This window comes from Protomyctophum parallelum (genome assembly GCF_964188405.1).
Source record: "Protomyctophum parallelum genome assembly, chromosome: 20".
NCBI classification, from domain to species: Eukaryota; Metazoa; Chordata; class Actinopteri; order Myctophiformes; family Myctophidae; genus Protomyctophum; species Protomyctophum parallelum.
The window spans coordinates 18,126,279-18,149,871 of NC_139718.1; the positions used below are offsets into that span (position 1 = coordinate 18,126,279).

General features: G+C 44.2%; 1 protein-coding gene across 1 annotated transcript; it reads right to left on the bottom strand.

The window, feature by feature from the left end:
• Window positions 1–1,863: 1,863 nt before the first annotated feature.
• LOC310878082 (calmodulin-1) lies at window positions 1,864–21,020 on the bottom strand. The gene is made up of 6 exons (XM_083792192.1): window positions 20,896–21,020; window positions 8,062–8,092; window positions 7,350–7,493; window positions 5,502–5,608; window positions 4,698–4,833; window positions 1,864–3,841 (listed from the first exon to the last, which is right to left on the bottom strand). The coding sequence occupies exons 1-6, from the start codon at window positions 20,896–20,898 to the stop codon at window positions 3,813–3,815; spliced, it is 450 nt and encodes a 149-aa protein (XP_083648318.1). The 5' UTR covers window positions 20,899–21,020; the 3' UTR covers window positions 1,864–3,812.
• Window positions 21,021–23,593: the final 2,573 nt, after the last annotated feature.

Consider the following 23,593-nt stretch of genomic DNA (forward strand, 5'->3'; position numbering starts at 1 on the left):
AATTATTAGATTATTTTGGTTGTCGTCTCATTCTTAATCCTGACCCAATCATTTAATAACTGAGGACCCAAAATTAAACTATATAAAACAATAATATAAACTCCAAACTGAGCCTTCTGTTCAAAAACAATGTTTTAAATAGGCCTATGGTTTTGCTCTTGTTGAGATTATTTTCCTATTAACTACTCTACAATTAGTCAAATATTGGATTGCTCAGGAAGGCGATAAAAACAAAACAATTATCTGTGAACTCCAAGGCTTCATGGGGTGAGTAGGCCTAATTGATAGAATCTTTCGGGGGGTGCAGACGCAGTATTCCTTTAAGAGTCTCATGGACTGTAATCATTGTTGTCTCTGTAGATCAAATATGGAACAGGCTTGGTAAATTGTATTTAGAAAGAGCGCTGTAGAAAAGATTAGCGTTGCCATGGTGACACCATGAACAGTGTGGCCTGAGGAGGAGAAGGCTTCTGCATGGTTGAGGATCTTTTCTAATTTAGAGGGTGGCGGTGGTCGTGCGCCGAAAATAGCCGATCTACAAGCCCACAATGTGTCATACAGCAGCTTGTACACTGCCATACGATGAAGTGTAAATCAGGTTTCCCAATAGACCGCAATGATTCTCAACCTGTGGCCAGTTAGGATATCGGAAGTGGGCCCCCTTAAATAATTAGCAAAAATGAAATCATGGTATTTAAAAAGAAAAAATATTTAAAGGAGCATTCAGTGATTTAGAAACCCCCCCGGTCCGCCCCGGTAACAAGATGTGCACATGCACACGCTCTACAGTGGGGGGGGGGGGGGGGGGAGTACAACAGGCCAACAGCACGTGCACCAAGGCCCGCCCCCACTCGATCATGATTGGAGGAAGGCCCCTCTCATCCTGATTGGATGAAGGCTTTCTCCCCTGCCACCAAAACCGAAACTAGGGTTGTTTTTTTTTACCCCAGGGGCTCACTGGGGACAGGGAGGAACTCATTATATGGTCAGCACACTCTATAGTAGGGAGCATTATCAAAAAGAAAGGAAAAAAGTGATATTTGAATTAAGTGAAATCACTGAATATACCTTTAAAACAAGGGGGGGAAATGTAATACCGATACCGTGCTATTGAGATGAGCGCGGCCCACCCGATGGACCACTTAAGTACATGGTCAGATGGGTGGTCCGGTCCACGAACCCTTTTAAAAGTTTCAAGTGAGGCCCATTATCCAGAAAAGGTCGGAAGGTCTCTCCTCCACCTGTATGTCCTGTCATCACCTGTTCATCATCGCCTATTTACTTAATCTCCTGTTTTGCCCCCTCGCAACCCCTCGTTTAATATCCCTGTGTCAGCGCCACAACAACATCCCTGCAGAACAGGCCAAACAAAGCCAAGTTAAACAAAACGTAAAAGCAAACACACAAAATGGTCCTAAATAAACAGTTCCCCACATACACACACACGTCAAACATCACCTATTGGCCACCGCCAACCTCATGGTTCTTTTTTTTTTTTTTTATCAGGCCAGCCTTTAAATCTTATCTTTTATGGCTGAATACTGTTTAATAGTTCCTTTATTTCCCTAGGCTGTGTACTTACTGTACATAATGACGCTGTTGGGGCGGTGATGTAAAGTGAATTTGTATATTCTTTGAACGATGTATGATAAATAATTCTCTTAGTTTATTTTATTTGTATTTTTAGTTCATGAACTAGACTAAAAGTAAAACATTTCAGAAAACATTATGGAATTTTATTCTAAAGATGATGACAACCTAACCAAAATGAACCCTGGTTTCCAACAGACATGCATGGACGGTAATGTACAAATTGTGTGACATGCCGGCCGGTATGTGTAAAAAAGAGGCACAGTGCAGAGCTTTACCTCATGGTGTTTTATTGGAAAAACAAAATGTAAAGACTAGCATGTACAACTTGGAATGCAGATTCAACTGAACCGAACAGAACAGTTGGACTGGGCCGGGCCTCGCCGCGCCCACACACACTCACACAAACAAACAATCAAACAAACAAAAACACAAAATAAGAAACGCTGCCAAGCACCGACCCTGTCCCCACTTCAAACTGAAAGTGAAACACCCGCCACTGAGGGGCATGACGACACAACACGGGCAAACTTATTGAGACAATATCCCTGGCATAAATGTAAAAAAAAAAAAAAAAAACGTTATGAAGAATCAATATTTAGTTGCCCGCCCCCCCCCCCAACATTTTTTTTTGCGTCTTGTAGTTCCCTTGTCCTATCGATTTATAGATTTCTTATTTGAATCTCTTTTTTTACCAATTCCTTTTCACGTTAATAAAAAAGTGCTACTAGATCATTAAGATTGCCTCAAATAAATCGTCCCGTTGTGATCATTCCCCGTCATCAAGAGACCACCCGAGCCCCTCTAACAGTCTAAGATGGCCCACACTCCAGGGGGTGGTGGGGCTCCAGCAATCCAGAAAACCACCCCAGCTCAACTCCGGGAACAACAACAAGAAAAAACAAACAAGAAAAAAAAAAGAATACGCAAACACACAACAAGATTCAAAGGAGAGAAAGTGAAGTTATTTCCGACATGCCAGAAACATAGAATCTAAAATGAGTATTTATTTATTTTCTTATTTTTTTTAATTCCATTTTTTTGGAAGTTATATATTTTTTTCATCGTCATGTTTTTTTTTTCCTTTTTTTTTCTTAAAAATATCTCTGTCATCACATAGTTCATTTTTTGAAGGTAAGCAAACTGCAAAGGATTTCCCCGCTATATAAGGTTCAGTCACTTCCTGTGTCGTCGCTCTCTGCAGAGCCACACCCACATACACACAACGTCCCTCCCCCTTTCTCCTCGCACTGTTTCTCAACGTCCGGTCCCGGGGGCGGGGCGGGGTGGGGTGGGCACCAAGGGGTCTGAAACTCTGACAGAGTACAAATGGATCCATTTTCTATCTCTTTGGGACCCGATTCTCAGTGTTAGTTTCAATCTGAGTGTGTACAAATGGAACCATTGTTTTTTTTTTTTTTTTTTTTTTATATATCTTTGGGACCCCCGATTCTCGCTGTTAAGTTTAACTCAGTGAGTGCGCAAATGGAACCGAATGCTGCCCGTAAGGCTCCACTCTGTTCCATTCGTACACTCTTTAGAGTAAGGGTCCATTTTGAATGCCCCAGGTGGTGCCCCGGACCGGGTATTGAGAACTAGTGTCCTTCCTCTCGCTCCCTTCCTTTGGAGTACCCCACCCCCCCACCCCACCCCTCCCCCCTTCTTGCAGCTCTCTGCTACGGGGCGCTCCACGATAAAAAATCTGTCGAAAGCTGCATGCATGAAGAAGAAGAAGAACGGAAGAACAAAATTTATAAAAAAACAAAAAAGAATAGGAAGTAATAGAAGGAGGAAAAATAAACAAAACAAAAAAAGGCGATTGGCCGGCCCAAATAACCATTGTTTTTTTTTGTCATGACGTCGTCGTCGCGCGTGATGGAACCAGGAAGCAGAGGAGCAGTCAGCCGGACGGAGCTGGCTTTTTGCTGATTGGCTGCTTGGCTTTAGTGATAACGGGTCGGAATTTTGCGATTGGGCAGCTCAAGCGCTTCGGGGAGGGGGGAGAGGGAGAATAGAGGGGGATACGAGCCGGTACATGCAGATTTAGAACTTTTGTACGTTTTTAAGTTGTTTATGTATGGACAGATTTCAAATTTCCAACATTCAGTTTTAAGTTCTCTATACAGAAACGGTATGAATAAATGTAGATTTTTGCAATAAGAGGTAAGTGAAACATTTGACTGATTCTTCTTTGTTTGTTTTTTCGTGAAGCGGGGCCGTCTTCATTTGGCGGTCATCATCTGGACGAACTCTGCGAACACAGACAGAAGCAGGAGGTCAAGGCAAGTCAAGTGCATTTCATTTAGAAAGCTAAACAACCAGATTGACCAAAGTGCTGCACCACATGATTAAAAACTAACAAACAACATTAAAACATTTAAAACAGCAAAAACATATAGAATTACAGTAATCCAGCCGGGCCGTGACAACAGCATGAATTACATTTTTTTTATAGTCGTTGGCTGAGAGGAAGGATATACTATCAATTGATTGATCATTAAAATAAACATGCTCTGAAAATGCACGTGGCCCACCCATCTGTTCAGTGGTCAGATGGGTGGGCTTTTGAGATTTTCAAGTGGGCCCTGATCCAGAAAAGGTTGGGAACCGCTGAATTGTCTGCTAAATAGCAAGAATGCCGTAAGTTCAGAAATATAGTTATTTTTGCATCATGTGATATATGAAATCATCTGCACTTGCCGGGTCAACATAATTAAGGAGGGAAATGCCTTTTCTGTTCAATTTTAAACTGCACCACAAAAACATAACAGACTGTCCTATTGATCCTTATTGACTCAGAGGAAGACACCCGCCATGATCTCACACCCACACACGTGCGCTCACGTGCACAAACACATCCAAACATAAGCAATTACTCTGTCACTGATGAGTGTTTGTCTGCTTATGTAAGAACAGTGTCCTGTTACACACATGAACAGGAAGCAATTATATAATGCTGATGATGGATGTGTGTGTGTGTGTGTGTGTCTGTGTGTGCAGCTGTGTTCATATATGTGTGCCTGCCTGTGGAGCATCTGCGCTCCATTCTATTCACACGCTTGAACGGAGTAAAAAGCATCTCTCTCTCTCTCTCCCTCGCTCCGTACCTTCGTAGTTGACCTGTCCATCTCCGTCGATGTCGGCTTCTCTGATCATCTCGTCCACCTCCTCGTCCGTCAGCTTCTCGCCCAGGTTGGTCATGACGTGGCGCAACTCCGCCGCACTGATGTAACCGTTACCGTCCTGAGACACAAACACAATGACCGTTAGCCCATTAAGGGCTGAGGGGGATTCTAAAAAAAAGTCTTCTAAATCCTAACAGTTTTCAGAGAAAACGTATACGTACGTTATATGTCAAGGACCCCAAAAATAGCAGATCTACAAAATCGAAGCAGGTCACAACCAGCTTCTGACAAAACCTCTTAACTCCATCTATATGCATAGTGTACACAGTATAGTAGTTTGGTACGTATTATTTCCTTTTATGGTCTTAGCCACTTAAATCCTCAATACTTGGTAAAATGGATCCGAGTTGGCTCTGTATTTGGAGTGCTTTTTTCCCAGTCTATGCCAAATCTTTTTGCCCCCGAAATAGCCTGCAAGCTCACAACACTGTTTTCGGTGAATGTTCCCCCCAGAATAGGGTTCAAGTTGTCCCCCTCTCCTTTTTTTCTCCCTCTGCATCAAAAATCTTGAAAATAGCCAATATACATACTCACAGCTAGATCTAGCTGAGCTGCTATTTTGGCCAAATGTTCGCTTATTGTGACATGGCCAGAACAAGGACGCTCAGTGGTTAAAAGATACTGTCAGAAGTAGCTAAAAGCGCGCGCGCGCACACACACACACACACACACACACACACACACACACACACACACACACACACACACACACACACACACACACACCTTGTCAAACACCCTGAAGGCCTCCCTGATCTCCTCCTCGCTGTCCGTGTCCTTCATCTTCCTCGCCATCATCGTCAGGAACTCTGGGAAGTCGATGGTCCCGTTGCCTGAGAGACAGACCAAAGGTCAGAGGTCAAGCGGTGAAGCGATGAAGTGTTCCACCTCCCAGTCTTGTTTCCCAACAACACACTCGTTGCTCTTCCGACGCTAAGTCATGCTCCGTCTCGCGACGGTCTCGCATGCCGAAAATAGCAGACCTACAAACTTGTAGGTCGGCTATTTTGGACGCGCCACACCACCGCTGTGCGAGGAAGTTTGAACCATAAGCCTTCATGATAACCATTCTCCCCTACAGCTCCCCTACAGACAATAACGTGCATTAATCCATTTAGACCTGACGTCGAAATAAAAAAAAATCTAAATGATCACAATTTTCTGAAAAACCTCATGTTTCTGCATCAGTGGTGCTCAATATTTAATGTCAAGGACCCCAAAAAATAATGTATTTGGCCACCAACCCCATCTGAAAATATGTTGTTCCAGGAACCTCTTAGAAGCAAAGATTTGAGTTAAAAACGTTCACTCTGAAAGAATATATATTCAAAGATTTGAGCCACATTTTCAAGATTTTTCAAAAATAGCATACCTACAAGCTTGTAGCGTGGCACTCGGTGCCGCGCTATGAGCTTGTAGGTATGCTATTTTTAAATAGCTAAAGCATAACATTATGCTTAAAACACCAAAAGGGGTTCCCGCCCAAAATGTTACTATATTCATGGAGGCAATGTCTCAACGAAACTAATCACAACAATTCAACAGTTCATGTACCTCATGTACAACATGTCTTTATTATACAGAGATGATTTTGGTCTACTTAATTTTCAGCTACGTCAAAGAAGACAGATTAGTCCATGTTTGCCCAAAAAATGTTCAAGCTAACCAAGAGCTGGTCATAGCAGCTTATAATGGATGACATATACTTGTTCATTTATGCCAGTGGTTTTCAACCTTTTTCATTATTTATTCAGCATTTGAGCCACGGACCACCGTTTGATGAGATTTCGCGTCTCAGACCGAAAACGAAATAATATTTTTTTGTTATAGTTCCATGCTGTATTGACGTTGGTACCATAGGAGAAATAGACAGGCAAAAAATTATCTTTTAGCTAAATGTAACTCTTGAGAGCGTAAACTGAAATCATTTTACGTTCTCAAGAGTTGAAGATCTATAAGGGTTCATTTGGTTACCAACTCTCCATCATTTGGCTGTGGACCACATGGAACCCCCTCAAGGACCACCGGTGGTCCCCGGACCACTGGTTGAGAACCACTGCTCTATGCGGTTGAAAGAGCAAATCGAAATAAGAATATTCCCCTGATTTCTCAACAGTCAAAGTCAAAGTCATACAATTTGTCACACACGTTACCGCAGTGTTCTCCGCATTTGACCCATCTCTTGGAGCAGTGAGCCGCAGCCAAGGAGCGGTGAGCTGCATCCGTGCCACGCTCGGGAATCATTTGATTAGTAGATTTGACCCCCCAAACCAACCCTTTGATGCTGAGTGCCAAGCGGGGAGGCATTGGGTCCCATTTTTACAGTCTTTGGTATGACCCGGCTGGGGATCAAACCCCAACCTCCCAGTCTCAGGGCGGACACTCTAACCACAAGGCCACTGTCTGGCCGACAGTGGCCGATTACATACAGTATTATTTCTGGGGTGCTCCTTTGACACAAAATAGTTTTTAGCAACCACTGACATACATATTATAGAACATAGAATTCAAAGTCATTTTTCTAGAATCAGGTCTCAGTGTGGATTGTATTGATTAAGCGGTGGTCGTACGTACCGTCGGCGTCCACCTCGTTGATCATGTCCTGCAGCTCGGCCTCGGTGGGGTTCTGTCCCAGCGACCTCATGACGGTGCCCAGCTCCTTGGTGGTGATGGTGCCGTCGCCGTCCTTGTCGAACAGGGAGAAGGCCTCCTTGAACTCTGGGCGGGAGGAAGGAAAGGGTGGGGGGGACAGAGAGCGGGATCAGTTCACCGATGTGCGTAGTGTATATATAGTGCACGTAAGTTAGATTTAGATATAGCATGTTCATTTTGTTGGCCTGGCATGCTACGTATAGTTGGCTTTTTTTGTCATGTGGTTTTGTAATGAGACTTTGTAATGCTTGTTCAGGGCACTTAAGACGTAAATCATTTGCCGGCCAAGTCTATGGACTTTAATGTTTGTTTAGGGCAGTAAATGACAACGTAAGACGTCACCTGGCTGATATAAAAACTGCCCTCGCTGCGCAACTCACTTCACGTGATGTTAGGTTCTTCTTGGTGTACCAATGATCCTAGATCACTGAGGCACTACTCTGCCTCTATGCATGTGATGTACTGCATGTGTTTAGCTTGCTTACCGTGAGTCGCTCTGAATAAAGAGACCTACACAATGTATATGCCTCATGTATATCACTAGTGTAATATAAGTTGACTCGCAAACACGTTTCTGTGTGTGTGTGTGTAGTAGATCAATATAGGGAACAATGCTGGAAGAGTTTCAACTCACCAGCAATCTGCTCTTCTGTTAGTTGGTCAGCCTGGAAGACAGAGAGGAGAGCAGAGGGTAAGGAAGGGATGGGGGGAGAACACAGAGGAGAGGGTGAGGAAGGGATGGGGAGAGAACAGAGAGCAGAGGGTAAGGAAGGGATGGGGAGAGAACAGAGGAGAGGGTAAGGATGGGGGAGAACAGAGAGAGGGAACCGGCCGTTATTAAAGACGGAGTGCCGTGATTTTTCCCCGCTAAAACATGATCATCAGGTACTATGAATATACTAGTGTTAAAATGAAGATATTATGTGGCCAGTTCATTAAGTATACCTTAGGTTTTCACCTTAGCACCACCCGCCTGAACTGAAGCTGCAACCACAGCTGTTGTTGTGTGATAATAATGGGAGGTGCTGATTTTAGTGCGCCACTAAAGCGGTGTATTTATTTTCGATTGGGCCTTTTAGACTCAAAGGCTTTCAGGAAGAAATCAAAAATACACATTGAAGACATATTTGCATATTATTATAACCACACCAAACCATGGCACGCCATCTTTAACAAACGCTGAAAGTACCTCGTTAGCTGTAACATGCCAAGGATGCCAAATGGGCCGCCGGCCTATTGCTGGCCTATTGCCCCTGCAAGACCGCAGTATGTTCTACAACAGCCCAGGGTGACATGCGGGTAAAAGCAGCCGTGACAAAACCCAAAGACAACAAGTAATGGTAATGTAGTAGTAGCATGTATCACACAGTGGTGGAAAGTAACTAAGTACATTTACTTAACCCATTCTGACCTGAGATCAGATTCTAAAAATGTCTACTACATCCTGACAGTCAGTCGTTCTTTGATTTTTCTAAAATAGCAGACCTACAAGCTCGTAGCGCGCCGCTTGGTGGCGCGCTATGAGCTTGTAGATTTAAGCAATAAGCCACGAGAGGTCTCAGGTTACCGGGTATTTTACACTGGCTGGGGGCGTAGGCAGACCCGAGGCGCAGCCGAGGGTCTTCTACCTGCCTCGGGTGCTCTCCTTCCTACCTGCCTCGAGTGGCTTATTGCTTTTCTAAAACAAACATATAGCAATATTAACCTAATAAAACTATTGAATTCACAAAAGTAGCTACGCTTTGCGCTACCTGAGCGAGCCACATAACTTCCTTGTTGTGCTCGGCAAGTAGGCTATGTGACGGAAGAATAGCGCTTGATGTCTTTACGGGGCTACCTGGAGCCACACATTCACAGTCATATGAGCCGGGTGGTGCTTACACGCCTGCACGGCATGTGTTTGTAAAGCAATCAAGCGCTCCCCTTCCCCAGTACAGCTGGAATCAGCTGCGAATGATATAAAGTGATTGAAGGAGTGGGTTATCGGTGGAATTTACACCGGTCACGTGACGGTAACCAGCCAATCAGAATCAAGTATTGGGACTACCCGTTTTAGAACTGCTATTTTTCAATAGATAAAGCATAACATAATGCTAACACCAAAAGGGGTTCCCGCCCAAAATGGGTTAAAGGGCCACTTCACCCCTTTTGCAACCAGATCTTATTTTAATGATGTTTGGGAGACAAGAAACACTTTCCTGGGGTTTTTATGTGGGAATTCTTTTTAGATATTTCAGTATTTCAAAGTGTCCATGGGCTCCATGATGTCATGGACACTGGGCTCACTTACAAGGAGGAGCAGTGGACCAAAGCATTATGGGAATTGTAGTCCAGGGAGGAAGTGAGCCCAGTGTCCATGACATCATGGAGCCATTTGCTATTTTCAAAAGATGTTTAAACATTTGAAAACTTTGAAACGGGACAGTCTACATAATGACTCAGTACTTTCTACTTTTGGTACTTTAAGTACATTTTGATGCCAATACTTTTGTACTTTTACTCAAGTAAATATTGAATACGGGAGTTCTACTTGTATTAAACAAACATTGCAGTATTGATACTTTTAGTACTTTTTCCACCACTGGTGGTTTCTCTTTCATTAGGCCAGAGACTGGCTCAGCGGGGGATTCATGTTCCAACGCAAGTCACACACATGGTTTGGATTTAAAAGAAAACAATAAGTTGATTTAAGAATGCTTGCCTCCTCACATCGGAAAAATAAGCACCTCATAAACATCTGTGCCAATGTATCCCAACAACTATATTTATGTGCGTGTTACTGTTAAAGGGGCTGGCCCGAATGACAGTTAAGGCGTCGTACGTCGTATTTGTTTGGTATTTCAGAAATTCTAATTTAGGAACATAATGTAAATGTAATTGTATGTGAAATATCTCTGAAACTGGCAGTGAAATGACTTGCGATATTCAAACAGGACAGTGATTTTGGTCACTTTGCTTGGATTTCATTTAGTATTGCCAGCTCTCCTCTTGCACATTCAGACAGTGCTATCACATATTATTCGGTATGATCCACACACTTTTGGAGAGAGATATGATCTTTTTTCCGACATGTCGGATGACGATGCACTCCGCTGGGTCCTGCCTGGAGGACAACAAAGGAAGCATGTCTCTGTGCAGAACAGAGCCTGAACGAGAGAGAAACCCGCCTGGCGTTCTGCAAGCAAAACTTCATTGTTCAGTCCCTGGAAAATAAGCTAGATGAGCTGCATGCACAAATTATAATGGAAATACTGTGTTCTTCTGGCATTCGTTGGGACGTGGCCTGGCTGGAGCCCAGCATTTCTCCATGTACCAACATTACAGATCTAAGGACTCTTAGATCATTCTGTTTCCTCTCAGATCTGCTTTCCGATTGTGCCTCTTTGTGGCCCACGAATGGCACTGTTTAAACAATCGCAATGTTCTCCCGTTCTGGAGCAACTGACCATCAAACTTAGCCCACAAACCCGACGAGCTTTTTTTAAGATTGTAAGTGGACGGGCACGGATCACACACCCAAAATAAATAATCTGAATCCTGATTTGGGATTCCAATGCCATTATAGGCTACTGATATAATTTGGAATGTTCGAGCACAGCCCAGTGTATGTGTGACTGTGTGTGTTTGTGCGTGTGTGTGTGTGTATGTACGTGCACATATACATGATATGCCCGCACCACGCCCGCTCTTCCACCTTAAAACCCTCAAAGTTGATATCGAGATCTGCCAGCAGCTTCATGGCTTTTGGCTCGGGTGCTCTCCTTCCTCCGGCGTCCAGCTTCAGTGCTCCCCCGAGTCCTCCGACCCGGCGTTGCTTCAGATCCAGCCCTCCTGCGCCGCCTCCTCCTCTTCCTCCTGCGAATCCTCCTCCTCTTCCTCCTCCTCCACCCGACACCCCGGCCTTGGCGCCTTGGACGAGTCCGTCCAGGGTGCCCCTCACCACGACCAGGCCCTCCGCCAGGCACCCGGCCCGCTTGTCGTTCTGGCTGCCCTGCCGCCGCACCTCGTCCAGCTCCTTGCGCACGCCCTGCATGGCGTTCCGCACGTCCTGCAGCTCCTTGACCAGGCCGTCGACGCGGCCCGACGTGGAGTCCACCAGCATCTGCAGGAAGCCGCGGTAGTTGCGCTCCTGCTGCTGCAGCATCTCGCCGTAGAAGTACTCCTGTTCGTCCAGCAGCTCGTACACCGTGGCCAGGCTCACCGGCTCGTCCTCCTCCTCGTACAGCATGCTGCCCGCCATGGCTGGAGGCTTCTCGGGCAGCATGCCGCCGCCGCGAGGGAGCCGGGCCGAGGGACAGCAGCCGCACGAGTAGACGTAGTAGGGATGAATGATGCCTCGAGGGGGGGGTTGGGGGTTTGGAGGGAGGGTGCCTGCACGAGTGGATGATGGATTGCTCGATGACAGTTGGTCTCAGATTGCCGCCAGCGCAAGGAGGAGGATTTACCGTCTCTGACAGTACGGGTGGTTAGGTCTCTATCAGCACCTGCGTACGTTGGATGCCTCCTTCACTCCCCCTGGATAGGTAGATGGACGGACGGATGAAAGGCAGGGACAGTCTCAGCAATGCCACCAGAGCGGCAGAATAATTGACGCCTCCCTTTTTCCTTTTAGAGCGATCCAACAATTGGAAGTCTCTTTTCTTCGGTTTATTCTTTTTTACCTCCTTTTACCGTTCCAATTTGGCCGTCACGTCACCTAAACCCACACAACACGCTATTGCAACCTACTGGTTCACCTGCCAGTGAGCGCCCCCACCGGGAGGATGTGGTGCCTCTGTCCTATTCCGCACCGTTCAATAACAACCCCCTCCCCCCCCCCCCATCTCACTGACAAGCACCACCTGCCCCAGCCCGCTAGCGTGGCGACAAACAACGCACGACACGGCCAATTGTGTCCGTATTGACGCTCGGCCAAGCCAGAGTGCGTCGCACCGCTGTGGAATTGAACCCCTGGACTCGGCCAGCGGTGGACAGGTAGCCTACTATACCCCCGGCGCCACCCAAGCGCCTTGACGATTCAAGTCTCTCCTCGACAGCAGGCTGGATGACTGAAAGTTGGCCTTTCTCCCGATGTTGTCGGCTGCTCCGCCCGCCGTCCGTCTGCCCATTTATCTCTCGATAAATCCACCGCCCCCCTCGCTCAGCCCTCTCTGCCCTGTCTGACCGGGAGGGGGTGGGCGGGGGGGTCTGAGGGGACCTCACTTCGTGCTGGTGGGTCAGCAAATGTGACACGGCTTAGCTACCACCAACGACCTCCTCTCTGACAGGAGGGACAGGCAGGCGGGCAGCTGAATGCAGCCTCCTGCAGTAGCCGCCGAGGTGGTCAGTATTATGTATTACCAGAGGAATACATAAGGTGTGTGTGTGTGCGAGAGAATCAATTTAAGGCCTGTGTCTGAGAGATAGTGACCAAACCAGGGGAGGTCAAAAGGCTCCAGTCAGTGTGTGTGTCAAACAGGGCCTGTCATCTGGTGGGTACAATGTCATCTCCCAGGGAGGATCCGTTTAGCTGGTCAGATCCTGGTCATCTGACCCCACCCCCACCCAAAAAGAAGCCATATTTATAATAATTGCATGCTTTCGAATTGTTTTAAAATGAGCAGACATTTCCTGAAATGATTTTTTTTTTTTGTTATTCGTCATGTCATGTTTATGAATTGCTTGCATAATGCAGCAACAACAACAACACAGATCTGAAATGTATGAATCATCTGCCTCAAAGCATCTACTCTGCTTCTGAATTATGACACCGTAACAAATTCTGTTCTGAGTTAGTTTTTTAGAACATGGGAAACAGCCACGGTAGCCTCACCTCATCTAAAAAAATCACACTCGTGTGAAGTGAGGGGCTCTCTTATCATCATACATCAGCCAAGCAATAAATTATCCGTGCTGCTACTGGCACACACACACACACACACTCACCACACTCACACACAAAGCTGTGCATAGGAGGGGCGCCCCTCAAAATATTTTTTATTTTATTTTATTGGACAAATAATTGGCCGATTATAAATGTCATCAAAATGTCATTTGCTACAAATATGATTATGGGAAGCCAGAATCCGCCATCAGTCTCAGCCCAGGAGTACAGAGGATGAAATGAGAGGAGTGTGGTCTGGGTGTGCGGTTTTTAGCCACAGGCCATCAGTATAGCCATGCAGAAGTAATGAGTGATTTACTGTTAATGGTGTGTGTGTGTGTGTGTGTGTGTGTGTGTGCGCGCGCACACGTGATGATCCGTTCTCATGTGTGCTCTAGGGACTGTAACAAGCTGCTAACCTACTCTAATATCCAGGCCAAATTCCTTGCAAGGTGCTGCAATGCCGGGCAATCTAGAGCACATTCTTGTGTGTGTGTGTGTGTGTGTGTGTGTGTGTGTGTGTGTGTGTGTGTGTGTGTGTGTGTGTGTGACTGTGTGTGTGTGTTTCAGTTTTACACAATCCAAAATGCAATCACAAGAATCTTAGTAAAAATTCACACCCAAAATGGATCACTTATCTCTTTGATTTTGAGAGACTCATCCAACTATGCTAATGATTTGGATTCCTTCTGGAATCTCAACACTAATTGCCAAGGCAACAAAACAACACAACAGCAGCATGAAGACTGATATTCTGAACAGTGGGGGTCCATGGATCTTGAGGAGTTTCCTCTGAGAGTGTACAAATGGAACCAAACGGACCCTTACGGGTCCATTTGGTTCCGTTTGTACACTCTCAGAGTAAAAATGACACTGAAGATTTTACAGCCTGCTTGTATTTGGGTCTCAAAGATACAAATCATATCAAGCTGGTACCCTTGAAATAAAAAGAAAAATGTCAGGGAATCACGATATACCGTACGACTATTTTACGTCAAGTCGGATAAGAAGAATGATCCACATCTCCAACTATCAGAAAATCCCCAGCAGCGGTTTTTCTCCTCCCTATGCCAGTTTAGGAAGCTCAACATTCTGCCAACCATCGAGATGGGATGCACCGTATGCACGACATCGAAATATGTTGGCTGATATCCGGTTACCCATTATCTTTGTATGGTCAAATCAACCGATGCCGATATTGCAATACAGGTTTCTAGTAGGGCTGTTGTACAGTAACTGTGGTTCGAGGTAACTGAACCTCTGACTCCGCCAGATTGCGGCAGTATTGAGTTCCCTCCTCCTGCCTGCATCTGGGCTCTCTCAAGCAGAAACGATGAACAGGAAGCAACGGGGCAAAAATCTGATATCTCCATAATAATTTGGAGTTGTAGTCCTGTTTAAGCTGTGTTTACATTGGCGCTGTGGCACAGCTTCAACATGTTACCAGTCTCATGTTGATCCCGCCTCTAGCGGCCGTATACGGCTGAATATCGCTCCATTCTGACTTGGACCGGAGTACATCGTCTCTGCCCGAGAGAGCCCATACTCTCCCTTCTGGCAGAATTAAAATGTTGTCCAGCCCCCTGCTGGACAACATTTTAATTCTGAGTGGTTTCACCAGGCTAGGTTCGAGGTGCAGATGCAACAAACAGTGCAGCATTTTTATTTAAACATTTTTTTAGCCTTTTGAAAGCTTCTCTAGAAAACACTGACTGAATCTGCAGCCTCCATCTTAAAACAATATCGCCTAAAACCGAGATATTATTTGGATATCGGTTCAATCAATACCGATGGCATTTTTTAAGGCCATCATTACCAATAGCGATATGATGGCCGATTGATGGTGCGTCCCTCGACAGTGTCCTCCTACCCCACTGCGACCACCTCTTCACCAAACTGCACTCTCAGAGGTGCTGCAGGACTACTGTATCTATTGCCACCTGGTATGTTGCACACGCCACCTCAGCAGGAAATCAGCTGATTTTCTTATGAAGATAATCGTCCCTGTCGGGTGGATGGAAACCTCACTTCTCAGGATTCAAATTCAAAAATGGCAGATCTACAAGCTCAAAATGCGTCGCTTCGAGCTTGCACATCTGCTACCTTTGTGTGACGCTGTAGTTTGATCAAGTTCACCTCAAAACACAAACCGTTTGAAGATAAGAGCTTTCTTGCCGGTCGGATATAGTGAAGTGAACTGTTTCATGTTGCACCTTGATCACAACCGATTCCTGTGTGCACCGACACACTGGCAATGAAGTGCTTCTGAGTTCTGATTACATGAAACAGATTGTAACAAGACCTGCTATCATCACCAGTGTGTGTGTGTGTGTGTGTGTGTGTGTAGGGGGGGGGGGGGGGGGGGCAGTAATGAAGTACACTTACTTGAGTAGGCCTACTATATTATATGTAAATGTTTAAACTATCTGTACTTTATCTTGAGTATTTGTGTTTTTCGGATACTTATGACTGTCACTTCACTACATTTTCAAATACAAATATTGTATTTTTAACTCCACTACATTTCGAGAAAAGGAAAAGGGTTCTCTATGAATTGTCCACTTAAGCCCTATTTCTAATAATATAGTGAAATAAAACGACTTCATGTGTATTAAACAAAGAGGCCGGGCCCATGGCAGGATGACTAAAAAGTAGGGATGCACCGAAATTGAAATTCTTGGCCGAAACCGAATACCGAATATAGGAAACAGTTGGCCGAAAACCGAATACCGAATATCCGAATATGATTAATATTATACATATTTTTTCCTACCTTAAAGCTACCTGATTTATTTAAAATAAATGATTATGGCAAAACTTAACTTAAATAATAATCACTATTATGGGTCCATAAAACATATATATTCGGGGCATCACTAGTTAAAATAGTATGTTTATACAGAGTAAGTACATAATAAATAATCTCTCAATCACCGGGTAATGACTGTGACACAGTCCTGTATCTGAAAGGTCAGAAATGCAGTCCTTGCAACCACAATGTTTCCAGCCAGACAGGTCTAGTCCAGAATGCCACTTAAGCACTATAAATACTTTGTTGTACAACAAATAGCAAAGATTGTTGACCTACAAGCTTGTAGATGTTTGGAAAATGTGAAAGATTTAGAAAGCTTTTGCCTATAATGCCATGTTGAAAGTGGTTATCACTTAACATACCTACACCCGCACAGTATCATTGGTATGAAGTGTAACTGAATATCGCTGTTTTAGTATTCCCACTTAACCCATTAACATGAGTTTGAATCTACAAATGTTATGTTAACTTAAATAATAATCACTGTTATGGGTCCATAAAACATATATTCAGCTCTTTGAATGCATTAATTGCATACACTATTCAGTGATATATTTTCTGCCTATTTGGGCCGAAACCGAATAGGCCGAAAATGCATATTTAGCCATTTTCTGCCGAATATTTTCTGCGGCCGAATATTCGGTGCATCACTACTAAAAAGAACAAATAATAATAATAATAAATGAAAAGCCACGACAGGAACATAGCTTGTCTATATGAAGGACAAAGGGTGGAGACTGGATCAGGGTTGGGGGATCCCACTGATAAACCTGGTCACCAAAATAAAACTCTACAAGTTGCAATGCAATGAGCACATTTCTTTAAGTACACTTCCACCCAGCCAGGCATTAGTACATACCGGTAAGCTGAACTGTGACCAGAGTTGGTCTCATTGCCCCAAGACAGTTGTTCTTTAGGTCCGGGGAACGTCCAGAGGTCCTTCACAGTCATTTAATCAACCACTTTATCCATATTACGTTTAAAAACTACCAGATGTATAAGCTCACGCCGGTGCGTCACTTTGTACCACACTACAAACTGTAGTGCTATCTGCTAATTTTAAACATTTAAAAATAAAACACTGGGGGTTCCTGGCTGGCACAAAATATTTTCAGATAGTGATCCACGGCAAAATACATTTAAATTTTGGGGGGTCCTTTGACATAAAAAGGTTGAGAACTCAGAGAACCAGTGGCCTAAGACAGTGGTTCTCAACCAGTGGTCCTTGAAGGGGCTTCAGGTGGTCCCCAGCTAAATGATGGAGAGTCGGTAACCAAATGGACCCTTATACAGTAGCTCTTTAACTATTGGGAGCGTATAATGAAACCAAATTTGGTTTCATTTTACGCTCTCAAGAGTTAAACTATTGTTAAATATCTGCAAAATATTCTAAGTTTTGGGTCTGAGAGGCTAAATCTGATCAAGTGGTGGTCCGTGGCTCAAATGCCTATTAAATAATGTGAAAAGGGTTCTGGAGAACCAGTGCCCTAAGAAATGTGGACCTGGTTCAGCGCTGGGTGAGCTGACAAAATGAGAGCTGTCGTCGCGAGCGGCCACAGAACAGAAGCCTAACCCAACCTCAAGTGATTCAGTTACAACTTCCTGCAACCCAATTAGCCACCAAATCGTACTGCCTGGGATTGCACACGTTGCCAGGCAACATGCCCTTACTGGGAGCTAAATAAATTCTCCAGTGATGCAACTCTTGTCAGGCTACAAGGCTCTGGGTGGATACGGTCAGGTAACCATAGCAACGGCAAAAACAAGCACCCGACTACGGGCGATAATACAACAGCCAGGTAGTAGCTATAGAAACCAACGTGGGGGCTGCCTCCCAGTCGGGTATAAACGCACAAAAAGCCCTGCAGGGCTAGAGCTTTAGAACCGCATTATTTATAGGGTCTGGGATATTTAACCCATTTAGACCTGAGGACGATTCTACAAATGCCTTCTGAAGCCTGACAGTTTTCTGAAAAGAAATATGTTTCTATGTCAGTGGTGCTCAAACTTTTTCATGTCAAGCACCTTCAGAAAGATCTGTATTTGGCCACGGACCCCCATCTGAAAAGATGTTGTACCAGGGACCAAACTTATGTTCCAATGTTCAATGACAAAAACAAAATTAAATTGTTGATCACACATATATTTGTATGACAATTGATTGTCAACTTCTGTAATTGTGACATGCAGCCCAGCCCTACCCGTCGTCATTGTAAACACAAAAATGTAAGTCATTCTAGATTTCAGCGTTGTTGACTATTCAAAAATAGCAGATGTACAAGCTTACAGCGCGGTTTTTGAGAAATCTTCAACGTGTGACTGAGAACCTGAGAACTACTGATATACAGTAGAAGGCATTTGATGAATCGGCCTCATAGGTCCATCCATGACTCTCAGCAAATAAATAAATACATGTATTCAGTGGCACTCCATTGTGACTGAACAGTCCAGTGCACATAATCGGGAATTCCCCCGGTTTTCTACTCCGGCCGGTGTTGTACGACCTTTACTGCCATCACTTTCCTGTCTCTCTACTATCTAAATAAACAAAAATACTGCCTAGTAAAAATGAATAAATACATAATAATGACTTAATTATGTTTGGGACTTTTCAGCCTTTGCAGGAGAACAAAACAAGGTCTACACAATCAGCCAAGAAGATTTGGGTGGCACCGTGGCAGTACTACAAACGGGAAAGGAAGAATGTTATCTCTTGTGTTAAGTATGAGTATATACAGTATACGCCCTCTTTTGCATTTAGCTTGTGGATGAAAAAGATTTACATTGTTTGCAGATTATGCTAAACCGGTATTATTACACACCAACACACTTGGCAAGTGAAAGTCAATGGCTTTGGAAGGGGTAACTTCACGGTGAGAAGATAACTAAAGACCAGCTGACAACGCACATCTTTCACTACAACTTGCTGAACACACCATCCCTCCCATAAAGAGCAAATAACTCTGTTTGTTAGAGTAACCAACCATTCTGAGTGACATGTCCTCCTAGACAAAGTAGTGCTGAGGAAGAGCGATGAAAGTGTGCCGTACCAGAGTTTAATATCGCAGTATATTGGACATGACAGACACTCGGGCAGAATTGAGTTAGCAGATACAACGCTTTGTGAGCGTGATGGGAAGCAGCCAATGTGTGTGTGTAGCCTAACTAGGTGGTTCTCAAAGTGGTCTCACCCAGGGGTGTCGCCAGCAATATAACGTTTAACCACTTTAACCCTATTTTATGTTGCTCTGGAGAGGGAAGTCTGGAACACTCTGGTGGAGCTGTTGCCCCCGTGACCCAACTACGGATAAGCAGTTGAAGATGGACAATTATTATTGTGGAACACAAATCTTCTCTAATAGGGATCCCCACAAAATCATTTCAATTATATATTCATTTGGGGGTCCTTGACATGAAAATGTTTCAGAAGAACTGGCCTAAATCAAAAGTTCACCACCCTAAAGAGAACTCACACAGCCCTGCACGTACGCACTCACACACAGAAACACACACACATTCTGTGAACCCGAGTGACTGTTCCCAAAGAAACCTCTAATCATATCAGCACTTCCTGGAGCCGCTCCATTAATAACGGACCGGAGGCTGACATTGTGGATTTAGGAAACAACTTTGTTAAATAATTTTAGTCCAAACCGAACATAAAGCTTTATAATTACATTTGAAGAAGAAGAAAAAAGAAAGGCCAACAAGTAAAATCCATCCTAGGGAGTGGACTGTTGTTCAGCTTAATGGGTACATTAGTAATAGGGCAGGGCCCTCAAAACACTGAAGATATGATATGACAGAATAAGCTTTGGTGTTTTTTTGCTCACTGTTCATGCTGTTCTTTTTATCTGTTTTAGATGTCCCCCCCCCCCAAAAAAACTGAAAGATTGATAAGCGAATGTGGGACTGGGAGGATATTGTCAGACTTTCTGTCCAAGTGCAAAACGAACAATTTATAGACAGAATCCCAGTGTGAGGCAGTATAGGCTATAATCACCACCAGATTACTTTTTCTTCACCCCCCCCCCCCCCCCCCAAATACACACACGTTCATAATTCTGATTCTGATCTGAGTAGGCCTATTAATGCGGATTGCAGGGTGAAACCTGGCAGCATTAACTGATCAGACAAATATGTTCACCACCAGCCAATTCAGTCCAATTATATGCTTCATGTTTTATGATTGTCCTAGAAATTACCAAACCAAAGTCCACAAAACCCCAAGTCAAAGTAGGATACAAAAATATCGCTGCCAGACAATAACTTATGATCTGATCTGATCTGTTACTGTATGATCTGATCTGTACAGTTGGGTGACGTTAGCTGCATGGCTAATATTAGCTGGCAACCGGCCCGCCATATGCAAAGCCAGTTGTATGTCCATTATAACAAGTGTGTGTATACTAGTAGCCTATACACATAAACATCAACACTAGTTCAACAACTCACTCAGTACTATAGTATAGTGGCCACAACGAAACACCCACAAACCCCAAAATCAGCTGATGCCAAAAGGCGTCCATTTTGGAGACACTGAAGCCTTATTACCACCATATTACAGCTTATAACACAAGAAATAAGCACTCACACTCGTCTCTCACACACACTACTGTACATTACACGCAGCAGCCTCTCTCTCTCTGTAATGGAATGGAGGCGTGGAGGAAATAGCTCAGTCAATTCATACATTTTCCACCCCGTTTCTAAATTCTACCACCTCGCATGCGACCAAACCTAGACGAATTGAACGATAACGTGATAAAAGACGTCAGTTCGGTAATACTCACCATGATGTGTGTGTGTGTGTGTTTAGTCTTGGGTTTTTTTTAGGGGGAGAGAGAGGAGTAATGGACGGCTGCCACCGAGCTGCTGCTGCTGCCTGGATGGACGTACTGGAGCGAGAGAGACCGAACTACCGCTGCACTGGAGAGAGAGCCGTGTATTCCTCCGCCTATAGTCAGTGCCTCTCTCCTCCTCACTTCCGCATCCGTCTCTCTCTCTCTCTCTCTCTCTCTCTCTCTCTCTCTCTCTCTCTCTCTCTCTCTCTCTCTCTCTCTTCAATTAATACCAATTTATATTTAAAATAAAAAATATCCCCTAAATTTAGAGTAGCTAATTATTTTTTACTCAATCTTTCCCCCGGCCCCAATTTAGTCTTTATGCCAATGAGTCCCTCCCAGTCCCACACATTTCTGTGTTGTCATTGTCACTCACCTGCCACTGAGGAGCCCCCACCGGGAGGCCACGAGCCAATTGTGTTCACACACAGACGCCCGACAAAACTTCGTGAATTCGAAGTTTCGAACCCACAACCTCCGTGGTGGTGCGTGGGCAGGGACTTTACCACTGCGAGGACTCCCACACCCCGCTTTCAGAACCAATAATGAGCATATTCTTCTAACCTGGTTGATATGGAAATAAAGATGTACTTCTATGGCAGTGGTTAATTCTCAAAGTGGGGCCTGGGTTCCCCCAGTGGGTCCTCGAGGAGGTTCCATGGGGTCCCCAGCTAAAGTATTTAATATAGCGTCACATCTTGTGGTCACTGGCACTGTGGCACAACATATTGTGCAGTGCGGTCAGTGCATGGCTGAATACATTCATTTGGGGGTCTTCCTTGATATGAAAAGGTTTGAGGGTCATCATGCCACTAGTGAATGTGAATCTACCTATCACATCATATTTGAAGGTTTCATAGATAAATGATTGTTCTTTGTTACGTTCTTTGTTTAATTTCTGCTATATTTTCAGGACAGGAGCATCATGTATTTGTATAGAGTATAGAAAAGGAAGGGAAGTATTCTGTGGGTCCATAAATGCATGTTCCCATTTCTGAAGCAGCATAAGAGTTTATATGGGATCATGGCACATGGTTTTGAGTCTTAATTGGTTTCTGTGGGAGTGAATTGTTCATTTGCACAAAGAATTATTGGACTGCTTAGACAGGCTGAAAAATAGCAATTCCCATTTGAATACACGTTCAAATACATTGGATTTCAGTGTGATCACGTAGGTTAAAACAATTGCTCTGTCTCTTTGCTGCTACATCCGGTAATGCACTTTTACAGGCAGGCATTAAAATCACAATGCAGATAGATTTTACTGATTCAGGTGACAGGCTGCCATCTGGGTCCCAAAGCTATAATAAACTGTCATATTTAATATCCGTAATAAATCCTTCTAAACCACTTATGTTTCTAATTGTCCTCTGGTGTATCTGAAATTGTGTTTGAACGTGGCTTGGTAACATCCATAAGAGCTCAAAACTAAATGAGGCGTGTTTTCTCTTGTGCTAGCTCCAGAACCAAGCTTGACCCCCACATGGGAGCTTACTATATAATTATTTTGTATTACTGACTCTTGCAGTATGTTGAATAAATAACTGCTTGTGCTTTGACTCTGCGCACTTGCACATGTAGGCCTATATGGTACGCTCAGAACAGTAACAGACACGCACTGACAAGAAGTAAACTTAAAATTCATTCAAATAGGCTATTCGTTGATGTTATGTATTCATTGGTGATATACTGTAGCCTACATTTGTGTTCATTCATATTCAGGCCCATTGATGTTTGTAGGCTACATGTTAACCGATTCATTCAAAGACCCATTAAAGATTGTGTCAGCTTCAAGCTAAAATGACTGTCACAGAGCAGCCTCTAGCAGACAATTATTTACCCCCCATAGCAGGTTTCAAGTTCAACAGTACTGAATTAAAATGTACCTTTATTTATTACAACAGAAGGTGCTCATTCTGTTGTGACTGGAATGAGTGGCCTGTTGAAGCCTAGCTGTGTGTAGAACGGGTGATTGGTGCCTGAAGGTCTGATTGAATTTGAGGTTATAGCCTATAAAGGAAATAGGCAAACAGCTCAGTAACACCATATGCTGCCATAGGGGTGGTGGTGTTGACAAGCTGCCTCTCCATTAAGTTATCTGTTGGAATTTCCCCACTTTGTGTTGTTGTGGCATGGGTTAAATAAAATCTTCATATTTATTTTCGGCAAGCTTGCCTATAACATGCTTATTATAACAAATGTAATAAGACAACTTTCACTAGAGGTCAGGTTTTCTTTTTGCACTTTAAAATATATCATCTAATGAAATTAGTCGTGCTGTATACGAGAATATTAGTAACTCTGCCATTGGTGGCCTGCTGCCTGTGCTTATTGCCATGCAAGACGCAATGTACGGACTACTTTGTGCTGCGCAGTTTTATGTGGGCGGAAGGATACATTTATAAACGTCGCGCCCAGGGAAGTTGCTATGGGAAGTTGCGGTTGCGTTATGAGAGGCCGCCGATGATTGGCCAGAGCAGACCTGCAATATCATGCTCATTGTACAGAGGCCGCAATTGGCCACGCAAGATCTGCAATGCGTCAAGGCATTCTGAGAGTGCAACATGGGGTACTCATTTCTGCCTCATATTGGCTGCTAGGCAACCTCAAACTCACTGAAGGCTGCGAGTTTGTCTGTTGGTTTAAA